The sequence below is a fragment of the Gallus gallus genome, chromosome 34 (assembly GCF_016699485.2).
Source record: "Gallus gallus isolate bGalGal1 chromosome 34, bGalGal1.mat.broiler.GRCg7b, whole genome shotgun sequence".
Taxonomy (NCBI): Eukaryota; Metazoa; Chordata; class Aves; order Galliformes; family Phasianidae; genus Gallus; species Gallus gallus.
Window position 1 is genome coordinate 2,597,663 of NC_052565.1, and position 12,029 is coordinate 2,609,691.

A 12,029-nucleotide genomic window follows, 5' to 3' on the forward strand; every position below is an offset into this window, starting at 1 on the left:
TCCCGGGCACCCCATGCCCTGCTCAGCGTGGGTAGGGTGTTGGCGGCCTGCGGCGCGGGGCTTTGGACTTTGGAGGCGGAGTCTTGGGAGACTCTGGTCTGTTGCGTATGGGTGGCAGCAAACCAGATCGGCTGGTGGAGGGCTCCTCAGGCAGGCTGCACTCACGGTGAGACGGTGATGCCGCTGTCTCCTGAGGTTCTGCCTGTGCCGGCCTGTCCTTCGTGGCCATCTGCCTCTGCCTGAGTAGTTTGACAGAGTCACGTGGCAGAAACGGGTAGGGTGTTGGCGGCCTGCGGCGCGGGGCTGTGGTCCTTGGAGGCGGACTCCTGGGAGACTCTGGTCTGTTGCGTGTGGGTGGCAGCAAACCAGATCTGCAGGTGGAGGGCTCCTCAGGCAGGCTGCACTCATGGTGAGACAGTGATGCCGCCGTCTCCTGAGGTTCTGCCTGCGCCGGCCTGTCCTTCTTGGCCATCTGCCTCTGCCTGAGTAGTTTCACAGAGTCACGATGCAGTAACGGCGGCCGGAATGCATGGCCTTTGGTATCCCTGGACAGGCTGGACTCAGCTCTTAATGAACATCTCCTGTCTTTGATGCGAGATGCCACCTGCCTCCCGGCAACCTGAGGGTGCGAGGCCTTTGCTTTCCACATGGCCGCCGCTCCAGCCTCACGGTCCTCTCCCGCTCCTTGTTCATCTCCGCGGAACCGGACATGTTTTTTTCCCGTTGTTTGGCCCAGGTGTTCTTGGCCTTCGTTTCCTGCCTGGCCCTGCGGCTGCCAGGTCACCGGCTGCTCGCGGGCTTCAGACGTTCTCAGGATCGCTGGCAGCGGACTGAAAAGACAGAGCAAGAGGGGTCTGCTTGAGTGGGTGATGGCTTTGGGGCCGCATCCTGCAACCCTGAGCCAGGACCCTTGGCTGCAACACGGCCTTCCCCACAGACAGCTCACCGGCTGCCCCGTGGCGCTCCTGAGATCCGGACAGGGGCCAGCCCTGTGAGCTGATCCCAGCCCAGAGCCTCCAGCCTCACCTGGACGAAAAGCTCTCCTGCTGTAAGCTTCTTCTGCTTCTTGAGCTTTGTCCAGCAGTACTTGCAACGCTGAAGCGTCTGATGTACGTTGGCACTTCAGCAAACCTCACTGCAATCGGGAAGGCAGAAGACATTCACCTGAAGCCTTTGGCTCAGTGACAAGGGGCGCTCAGGGATTTCCCGTCACACGGTGGTTGCACGTGCCATGGGAAGGAGCTGGCAGCTGCTTTACCTTTCTTGCCCTGGACAAGAGGTGGCAAAGCCCCTTCTTTCTTTTGCTTCCCCTCACCATGGAGATCTCCGGAGGCCTTGCGGAATATCCTGGGCGGTGGTTTGGGTGCAACCTGCTTCTGAAACCTGTGCAGAAAGAGCAGACACCGGCGTGACGCAGTGCTCCGCCAATCCTTTTTGCTGGCCGTGATGTCTCCTCACAGCACATTTTCCTGCTGCGTTAAGGCCACTACTTTCTGGAGTCCTTAGCAGGGTCCCTTGGGGTAGGGCAAGGGGAAAACAGTTTCAAAGGGAAAGAGGGAGGATTTAGATTGGATGTACGGAAGAAGTTTTTGGCAGGAAGGTGGTGAGGCACCGGAACGTCTTGCCCAGAGAGGTGGTGGCTGCCCCGACAGTCGTTTGAGGTCAGGCTGCACCAGGCTCAGAGCAACCTCATCTGGCGGTAGGTGTCCCTGTTCCTTGCAGGATCGTGGGACTAGGTGCCCTTTCAGGGTTGCTTCCAGCTCAAATGATTCTGTGATTCTGTGCCATATCGTCACGGGCAGGACAGCCATGGACACAAGGAACAAGCACTACAGAATGAGAGCTGAGCAGCTGCATCAAGCAGCGGCTGCAGCCACAAACATACTCACATGGGGAAGACGACGAGGCGGCCAGAGTGCGTCAGGGAGGCCACCGGTGCCACCCGGGACACCAGCGTGTCCAGCAGCCAGGGGGCCTGCAGGGGAGGAACAGGGAGGTTGTGGGACATCCTTCTGATGGCTGAGGCCCTCAGGACTGGAGGAGCCCAAGGCAGGGAGAGCTGACACCACCGCAGCACCTGCACAGCCCAAGCAGCTGGCCAGGTCCTGGTGGGCCATGTGCAGTCAGAGCAAGGGTCACGGGACTGCCCGGGCCATGGAGAAACCTCCAGCTCACCTTGAAAACAACTTTTCTGAATTTCTCCTTCCCGGAGAGCTTCTCAAGGAAGTCGTAATAGTATTTAATTCCAAAGCTCATGCCTTCAAAGAGGAGCACTCCTATGTCTTTCAGGACAAAGGCAACGTTCTCCCCATTCTTGAGGCAGTTGGAGAGGAGGGACACGGTGCTTTGGATGCAGGTCTTCCCTCTCTGCCAGGTCACAGAGGCAGCGGCAGCCACCTCGCTGTATTTCAGGGTCTCCACCTCCCTATGGGCTGAAAAATGCGAGGGACAGAGTTGATCCTGCAGTCGCTTTTCCACAGGCGCTTGCTTGCTTCCCTACAAGTGCTTCTTGCGGCCATCAGCCAGCACGGCCCCCACCTCAGAGGGGGAGGGAGGTCTCCTTCTGAGAAGGGAGGCGGTGGCCTTCTTTGCCCCGTCCGTGAAGCCTGCAAGGGTTCAATCCCGCTCCTACCTGGCAGGGAGTCCTTGTCGGACCCGAGGTGGTGCATGGCTCTGAGGTTCCTGGCCAGCTGAAACACGGGCCACCGCAGAGTCACGGTCCCGTCCGCAGTCCTGATGTCTTTAGAGATGGTGTCGAATGAGCCGAAGGTGGGAATCCAGACCCCCTGCGAGTGGAAGAGAAAGCACGGGCTGCAGGGTTATGGGCCGGCTGGAGGAAGAGCTGGAGGGGGTCCCACGTAGGGACAGAGCTCAGAAGCCCTCTCCCGCTGCTCAGAGGCACCAGCGGGCAGGGCAGCGGGAGAGGCTTTGGGAAGGAGCTGCACAGTCCTCTCCCTCCCCTTGCCCTCCCAAATGCAGCACAGCAGTCAGGGCGGAAGCAGCCTGGTGGAATCCAGAGGCTTCCCGAGCCTGGGCTCGGCCCTGAGCTCGGAGCCCGCCTAGCACAAGCGATGCTGCCTTTGCAGGAAGCCCACGCTATGCACAGCAGAGCAATTTGGGCTGAGCTTCCTGCTTTGTGTGGAGGGGAAGAGTCAGAGGAACTGCAGGCTGAGCTGGACAGGGAGAGGAGGAAGACGACAGCCAACACACCTTCTGCACCAGGAGGTGCTCCTGTACGTAGGCGGCCACCGCATCCCAGACGGCAACTCGCTCTGGAGGGCAGAGGAAAAGCGGGTCACACTCTGCATCTGCCGCTTCCCGGCGCTCCTACTGCCTCGGGCCGGGAGGGAGGTGGCAGACGGAAAGTGTCGTTGCAGTCCCCAGCCCCACACGGAGACAGCCCCGAGCTGGTCCCCGTGCTGGGTCTCTCCCGCTCAGCGCCAAGATGGGCTGCAGCAGCGCTCCTGTGGTGGCTGTGGACCCGTGTACCTTCGGTGTTGGTGTCTGTCGCTCTGGAGGCACGCCTCGCTGCGGGGCCGGCCTCGCTCGTGCTGTTCCACCTTGTGCCAGCGGGTTGCTCCGTGTTGGCGCCAGCCATGCTGGAGCTCATCCCTTCAGATGCGTCTGCTCTCGTCCAGATGCTCCTTCAGGGTGCAGGACCCACCACCGTGCACCGCCTTTATACCCCTCCCGGGTGGCCGTGTCACAAACGTTGCCGTGGCGACGCGGTGACAGCGTGGCCAGTGCTGGCCGTGGCCCATTATGACGCAAGACAGCAGCCTGCTGCCCGCCCCGAGTGGGAGTGCTGGCACCTCTCTGTTTTCTCTCTCTTCTTTTCTTTCCTCTCAGGATTGCGTTCCTCATTTCTCTTTAGTAGCCGTTGCCTAAATTGATCTTCAGGCAGTTGGCGCGGAAATCACAACTGTTCCAAAGTACCCTCTACCCGTAACGGTTATGATTTGTTGTTTCAAAAGTTGCCCGGCTTTGCCTGGAACGAGCCGATTCCTTGTCAGAAAGCTCCATCCATTACCCGGCATTGCTCCTCTGTGTCGCTGTGGTGACTCCATCGCGGCCGCCTAGCCCAGCTCCCCTGCAACGCACAGGGCCTGGTCCAGCCTCACCTTGAAAGTCTCCAGGGACGGGGCATCCACCTCAACACTAAGTAACACGTTGCAGTGCCTCTCCACCCTCCCTAAGGAAAAGAAGATCTTTTCCTTACATCCAAACGAAACGCGCCCTCCCTGAGCTCGAAGCCATTTCCCCTTGTTGTATCGCCACAGAGTCTGCTATAGAGTCTGTGCTATTCTTTCCTGTCTCTCCCCTTTGGACGCTGAAGGCTGCTCTCAGGTCACCTCGCAGCCTCCTCCCCTCCAGGCTGCACAGCCCCACCTCTCTCAGCCTGTCCTTGCAGGAGAGCTCTTCAGTTCCTGGGATCCTTTTTGTGGTCGTCCTCTGGACGCGCTGCAACACCTCCATGTCTGTCCTGTGCTGAGGACTCCACATCTGGACACAGTGCTCCAGGTGAGGCCTCAGCAGCGCAGAGTAGAGGGGCGGGATCATCTCTCTTGCCCTGCTAGCCATGCTGCTTGGAATGCAGCCCAGGATTCGGTTGGCTTTCTAGGCTGTGAGGGCACAGTGCTGACTGATGTCCACTTTCCCACCCACTTGTATCCCCAGGTCTTTTTCTGCAGGGCTGCACTCAATCCTTTCACCCCCAGCTCGTATTGGTAGTGGCGGTTGCCTCGACCCAGGCGCAAGACCTTGCTCTTGGATTTGTTGAACCTCATGAGGTTCACCTGGGCCATCTGCTCAGCCTGCACAGCTCCCTCTGGGTGGCATCCCATCCCTCTGGTGTGTCCCCGCACCTTACAGCTTGGTGTCGTCCTCAAATCGCTCCCAACACTGTGGGACGCCGATCTCCATCCAGACATGGAGCCGCTGACCACCACTCTCTGGACTCCATCCTGCAGCCAGTCCTTCATCCATCAAACAGCCCACCCATCAAATCCACCTCTTTCCAATTTGGAGAGAAGGATGTTGTGGGGGACCGTGTCGAAGGCTTTACTTTAATCCCGATCGATGACATCAGTGGCTCTCCCCTGTCCATTGATGCAGTGACACCATCACAGAAGGCCACCAGGTTGGTCAAGCAGGATTTGCCCTTGGTGAAGCCATGCTGGTTCTCCCGTATCAGCTCCCTGCCTTCCATGTGCCCACACAGCAGCACCTCCATGAGGAGCAGGTCAGCATCACTGAGGAGAAGCCGAGCCTCTTGGAGGAGGACTTTGAATCAGACAGCCAGTCCCAGGCACCAGGCAGCACACACAAGTGTGATGCAGTCACACTTCTCTCTGAATTCTGTGCTTGATTAAATCCAAACAAATCTTTATATTACGATGAGCAAACCATGCTATCTACCAAATGATGTCGAAAGACAAATGGTGCTTACTATGAAGACTTGAACGTCTTTAACCTCAACCAAGTTATTTTAAAAAGTCAAATGTGTCCTGATTAAAAAAATCAAAAATCAAAATAAAAATAAAGGAGTGTCAGGTGCCTGTATCAGCTGTCCGTGGCTGCAGAGGCTCTTCCAGAAGAAGAATAAGGCAGCAGAACCTTGTGCTCACACTGCAGTACAAAGGCTACAGAAGCAGAAACAAACCAGGAAGCTCTGGGTTCTGCCCAGGAAGGCAAAACTGCACAGAGAAACACCAAGTGTTTTTGGTAGTGCCCTCCCACCCTCAGATTTCCTCCTCCCCTGCTCCTGGTTCAATCCCACTGCTGAGCCAGGAATGAGCTGCCCAGTACTGCGGAGCCCCGTGCAAAGCTGCGCTGGGACCTCCTCCTCTTCCTCTCCTGCAGCTTGCCATGCAGCCTTCTCAGGCAGAGCTGCTGATCCCACGCATGCCATCAGGATGCTCCTCTAACCCAGCGCTCCTTCCCACCCTGCCAAGAAAAAGCAAACCAAGCCCAGCACCGCCAGCACAGCCCCGTAGCAGGGAACGCACACAGCTTCACACCGCTCCCCTTCCCCCCATCCTAACTAAGAGCCTGTACTTGTAGTAGGAGGGATTGCTAAATGGTGCTGCAAAAGTGGGCTGCAAGAAGGGGCGTTGCAATGGGGGTGCTGGGTTGTTGTGCACAAGGGAAGTGATGGAAAGCCTTCTGCAATCCGGAGGACTGTGGGTTAGGGTGCTTTTGGGCCAAAGCAGCAAAAAGGAGGGAGGGCTGGGGAGGGACAGGAAGGGGAAGGGGAGGCAGGAAGGAGAACTGGGGGGAGGTGGAGGAGGAAGGTGATGTGGCTGAAGCGTGCAGGAGAGGATGGTGTGTTTGCACGGCGAGGGGGGGAGTGGGGTGGAGGGCTGCACATGCGTGTGCGAAGAGAAAGGTGGGGGTGGGGCTGCGAGAGACGGGGGTGGGGAAACTGGGGGCTGGGGAAGCACACCCGTGTGCAGCTGGGTGAGAGTGGGGAAGAACGTGTGCAAAGGGGGGAGGATGGTGCACATGGGTGTATGTGCACGTGGGTGGACGGAAGGATGTGGTGCCACGGGGCTTCATGGGCATGTGGGGAGTGTGGGGATGGGGTTGCACATGTGTGCATGTGCACAGGGGTGCGCAAAGTGGTGGCGTTGCACACGTGCACATGTAATTGAGTGCTTTCTGCAAGATGCTTGCACTTGCATGTTCAAAGGCATAGGGTTGCACACGTCTGTGAAAGCAAATCGGGGTGTGCAAGGTTGTGTGAGCACATGGGTGTGCAAAGGGGGTTGGATGGTGCACATAAGTGTCCGTGCACGTGGGTAAACAGAAGGATGGGGTTGCATACATGTGTGCACAGTGCTGTGCAAATGGATGGGGTTACACAAGTGTGTGCATGCACATGACAGTTTGCAAGGCTGGAGCTACGGGAGCTACGCTCGTGTCTTCGTTCACATGGGTGTGCAAAGCAGTGGGTTTGCACACGTGTGCATGTATGTGTGTATGTGCATGAAAATGGGTGTGTGCATCGAGGCCTTTGCACAAGGCTGCGTGGGTTGGCATACATTTGCGTGCATATGGATGGTGTGTGCACACAGGTGTGCAAGGATGTGCTTGCATGTGTGTGTGATTGCACAGGCAGGTGTGTGAGTACAGCTTCTGCATCATCTCCACAAGGCTGTTCATTGGAGGACTGGGAAGAAACAAGGTACCTTTCGAAATAGGACACAAACAGAGAGATCTCACTAAGAAAGTCTGATCAGCAAACTTCCAGAATGGCCCTGTGCGGAACAGCACCTTCCTGTCATTGAGGTCACTGACATCACTTCCCATAACACGCTGCCCACAATAAGATTCATGCTCTGCTGTGGGAACGTGGTTTCAAAGGTCGCAGTTCCCATCATGGCAAGCTTCTTCAACACAGCAAAACCCTCCGGCCATTACCAACCACGTCTTTCTCAAGTCACAGGCAGGCATCCAAGCTCCCCTAGGCAGCTCTCACTGACAGTGTGATTTCCTCCAACGCACAGCTGGCTGTTTTTCTGTTACATCATTTTCCCTAGGAATTCTGCAAGATCGTTCATGTCTGACAGACAGAGGCACTGAGGACAACAAGACAGTGTGTGTCTGTGTTCACCAAGGACTCACCTCTGCCCATGCAGCAGCAGCTCTCAGAGAAGCCTTCATTAATTCCCCTTTCCTCTCTTTTTGTCATCGTCTTCTTGCTATAAGGCAAGAATACAAATGAATTCATTTTATCAGCAGGGGGACACAGAGAAGACCATCATGGAGTTAATGGGAAGAGACAGGGTTACGTCTTCTGGCATCTCACTGCCTTTTGACATTGTAGCCGTCAACTCTTTTCCCCTCTACACAGAAGGAAAAAGCAAAGCCAACCCTAAGAAAACTCTCTGTCCTTGATAAGGGATGCACCTCACCACGGCAGGTACCACAGCACCTTCTTACCTCTTTGCTTGCAGCTCTGCGATGTGGCAGGCCCAGGGTGTGCTGCTGGAGCCAGCACGCTGTCTCTGCTCTGACCCCTCACTCTTTTGTTATCAGGCAACTGCGCTGCTGTCTGTTTCTCTTTGTCCAAGCCCTTGCGTTTCCATCCAGCCAGGGACATGGAGACACAGCGGGGGCACACGGCAGGGGAAGGTCTTCCCCCCGACCTGGGACCTGCTTGCTAGGAAGCCCTCCAGCCTGGAGATGAGCTCCCTCAGAAAGGACCTGAAAAAAATACTTGAAGAGCATCTCTTTGGAGGAAGATCTGTGAACAGCCAACCATAGACTTCTCCTCTTCAAGCACAGTTTCTTCAGTTTGCCTTTCTGCTACCACAGTGTTGTGCCATTTCTGCAGTCAGCACAGATCGGCAGGGTCCTTTCCTCTCTCCTCCGTCACACACACGCCTTCATGCATCCCGATTTACAGCCAGGCACCCACACCACAGCTCACAAAAAGTTCTCACCTGCGGAGGCTTTCCGTTTCCCCCCCTTGCCCACCATCACTCGATGGACGTGCAGGCTCCATCCCTAAGACAAAAATACAATTTGCTGATTTAATGGAAACCAGTAGCCAGGAGCAGTATTGTCCTGTTAGCCCATGTCCACCCCCAAAAAAGCCAAAGACACCGTTGTACAGCCAAAACGGAATCACAGCGTCATAGAATCACAGAATCATAGAATGGCCTGGGTTGAAAAGGACCAAAAAGGAACCACATGCAGCCTGGAAACTGACGTTTAAACTGCAGTGCGCTTACAAAAAGCATTACCGGTCTCATTCCTTGCTCAGATGGCAGCAAAGGAATCCCAGCCTGCCCGACAGCTCTGCATTCTGCAGAGCAAAGGTGGATCAGCATACAAAACGCGATCAGGTCAAAAGTTGAGACACATCTTTGTTGCCTCTCAAATGAATGCACTCAGTTCTACGCATCACCATTTGTACGCAGACTTCTGTCTCACTCCAGTCATCAGCTGCCGCTGTTGGCCTCTCTAATGCTTCCACAGTGACTTACTTGACATCCCCTGCAGCACTGCACCCGCTCCGAAGTAACACTCAAAATTCGTTCCTCCATACTTCATGACAGAGGACCAAAGAAGCTCACTTGTGCGTGGTGGTAAGGACAGTCCGTCCCCATCGCGTCCCTCTGTGGCCCCATCACGTCCCTGTGTGCGCTGTCTCCTTTGGGACAAGAACCCTGCAGAAAGTATCAACAAGTGAAAAATCACGTGGAGGAAGCATCTTCCCAGCTTTCTTCTGCCGTGCAATGCAGTCTCTTGAAAAGCGCAATGTCCGGAAATCAGCTGGCTGCAAGAGCTGCCCAACGCTAGATCCAGCTTGTGTCTGACTGCCATGGCTCGTGTCAGCGAGTGCTCTCCTCCATCTCCTCAGTAGCTCTGCACCCGGCCATCCGTGGGGCAGTGAGGCGCAAGTTGCGTTCTGTGAAGTCTGCGCTCTCCTTCCTTTTCAATATCTGACATGAAGGCGGGGCCCTGGCAGCGGATTTCCAGGAGAGGAATGACATTTCACCATCCTCATCGAAACGTGGGATGGAATCTCAATAAAAGGGAAGCGAGGATGACTCTTGTGCAGCCCAATAAAAACCAGTAATGACCAATACGGCCTCATCGTGGTCAATGGAGTCCCAGAGGAACTAGTAGGATCCAGGCGTGCACACCAGTATGGGCCAGGAAAGACCAGGATGGACTCATAGTGGTCAGTAGACACCCATCGGAAGCCGTAGGAGCGCAAACCACTATTGGCCCATAAAAAGCAGTAAGGACCAGCACGGCCTCGTAGTGCTCAATGGAGTCCCATAGGAATCAGTAGAAACCAATAGGAATGCACACCTGTATGCCTCTCTGGTTGTGGCTTTACGCCCCAGGGCCGATGTTGGCCTCCCGGACTATGGCTTTAGGCCCTGGGCCAGTGCCGGCCTCTCCGGCTGTGGACTTAGGCCCGGAGCTGGTGCTGGCCTCTTGTGCTGTGGCTGTGGCTTTAGGCCCCGGGGCCAGTGCAGGTCTCTCGGGATGTGACTTTGGGCCCAGGGGCTGGTGCCGGCCTCCTGGGCTGTGACTGTGGCTTCAGGCCCCAAAGCTGGTGCCAGCCTCTTGGGCTGTGGCTTCTGGCCCCAGGGCCTGGGCTGGCCTCCTGGGCTGTGGCTGTGGCTTCAGGCCCTGGGACCAGTGCCAGTCTCTCTGGCTGCGGCAACAGCTTTAGGCCCCAGGGACGGTGCCAGCCTCTCTTGTGCTGTGCCTACAGTTTCAGGCCCTTGGGCCTGACCTGTGGAACAGCACCTAGCCTCAGAAGAGTCAGAATGTAAGGTAGTTTATTGAAGGTGTATAGACCGGTGCACGGGGGGCTCACACTGCCCCCGCTGCTCAACCAGTGGCTCTCAAGCAGCCATACTATATGCACACTCATAATTCCACAAAGCAAGTAATGCTAACTCATTCCTCCTTTGCAGTGTGCTATTGATAAGCAGAAGCCTTGCCCCCTTTCTACCAAACTCCTCCCAGGTCCTGCCTATTCCTAGTAAACCACTCCCCAGACTCCGCCTCTGAAGTAAGTGTTCCTCCTGTCTTTAATTTTTGAGCAGGGGACCCCCCCCTGTACCGGTACAGGGGTCCCTCCTGTACAAGGACCATCCTAGGGTCTCTGCCTTCACTCAGGCCACTGCTGACCTTCCTGATTAGAGCTTCAGGCTCTGGGGCAGGTGCCGGTCTCTTGGGCTGAGTGTGTGGCTGTAGGTCCCAGGGCCGGTGCTGGCCTCTCTGGCAGTGGCTTTAGGCGCCAGGGAGTGCGCTGGCCTCTTGGGCTGGGGCTTCAGGCCCCGGGTCCAGCACCAGCCTCTCGGGCTGTGGCTTTAGGCTTTGGGGCCGATGCCAGACTGCCTGGCTGTGACTGTGGTTTCAGCCCCTGGCTGTAGGGCTATCCTGTTTAGACAAGAGGCCCGCAGTAAAAGGAGAACAGACTTAACAAACATCAAAGAAGCCATGGCCTCTACACAAGGTTGGATTGCCTCGCTCTGGGGATAGGTTGGGATGCAACAGGCAGGCATCAAGATACTCCCCTCTCTCCTCCTTCCAGGCTTATCTCTGTGCAAGGACGAGCAGATGTCCAGAAGCAATGATCTAGTATTGAGTGACCAAGTGTGAGAAGTTAATTAATTAGCAATACGTGCTTAGTTAGCAACACTTTCTGGTTAGTTGAGTGCCGGGAAGACTGTGAACCTGAAGTCCTCAGCCAATGAGGAACCAGGGGAGAAAGAGATAAGCGTCGAGTAATAGGGCATCAAAGACGTAAGGCTGTTTTCTGTGTGCTCTCCTGCTTGCAGGAGGCCCGCCATTGCAATTGCGAAGAAAATCTGCTTTTTCCGAGATACCGTTCTGATAAATTATTTGGCCCCGCCAACCCTTTTCCTACCGGCCCTGGGGCCAGTACTATTCTCTCTGGCTGTGTTTTTATGCCCCAGGGCTGTTGCCGGCCTCCAGCAATGGAGGGATGCAGCATAGTCCTCTCCATCCTCCTACCAAACTTATCTCTGTCCAAGGATGAGCAGGTGTCCAGGAAGAGAGAGATACGTGTAGGATCCAAGGGGTCCTCAGCTGGGTTCAAAGGGTCCTGTTGTCTTCTGCAAGGGTCTGGAGATGAGCCAGGGGGGCCCCAGGAGCTCCTGGAGTCCTCCAGAGGTCTCAAATGGGAATTTTGAGGACAACCCCACATAGTGGCACGTCCTCACTCTGCTTTGTCCCCACGGGACCACCCCCAAAACCTTCTGTTTCTACTAAAATAAACGCCACGTTGATTTCATTGTATTTTTTTTTCCCAGCTTCCCTTCAGAAGTGGATGGTTCCCGCCAAACCCCCGTGTAAAGCCCCACCCGGGGGAAACAACTCCCCCCAGGGCCACCGGGTGACACCAGGCCAACCGTCAGCGGTGCCACCACTGGAACAACCTCCTGTCCCTGAAGATGACACTGTCACTCTGTCACTGTAACCATGCAACTTGGCGCCATCCCAACCCCCGTCTACCTTGAGAGCCCCATCAG

General features: G+C 56.1%; 1 protein-coding gene across 1 annotated transcript; it reads right to left on the reverse strand.

Annotated features, from left to right (window-relative positions):
• Positions 1 to 257: 257 nt before the first annotated feature.
• Positions 258 to 3,598, reverse strand: LOC112530873 (serine/arginine repetitive matrix protein 1-like). Its single transcript, XM_040654942.1, has 9 exons — positions 3,490 to 3,598; positions 3,211 to 3,272; positions 2,633 to 2,786; positions 2,176 to 2,432; positions 1,890 to 1,975; positions 1,259 to 1,383; positions 1,027 to 1,135; positions 425 to 830; positions 258 to 371 (listed from the first exon to the last, which is right to left on the reverse strand). Exons 1-9 carry the CDS (start codon positions 3,596 to 3,598, stop codon positions 258 to 260), a joined length of 1,422 nt encoding a protein of 473 aa, XP_040510876.1.
• Between the last annotated feature and the right edge of the window lie 8,431 nt (positions 3,599 to 12,029).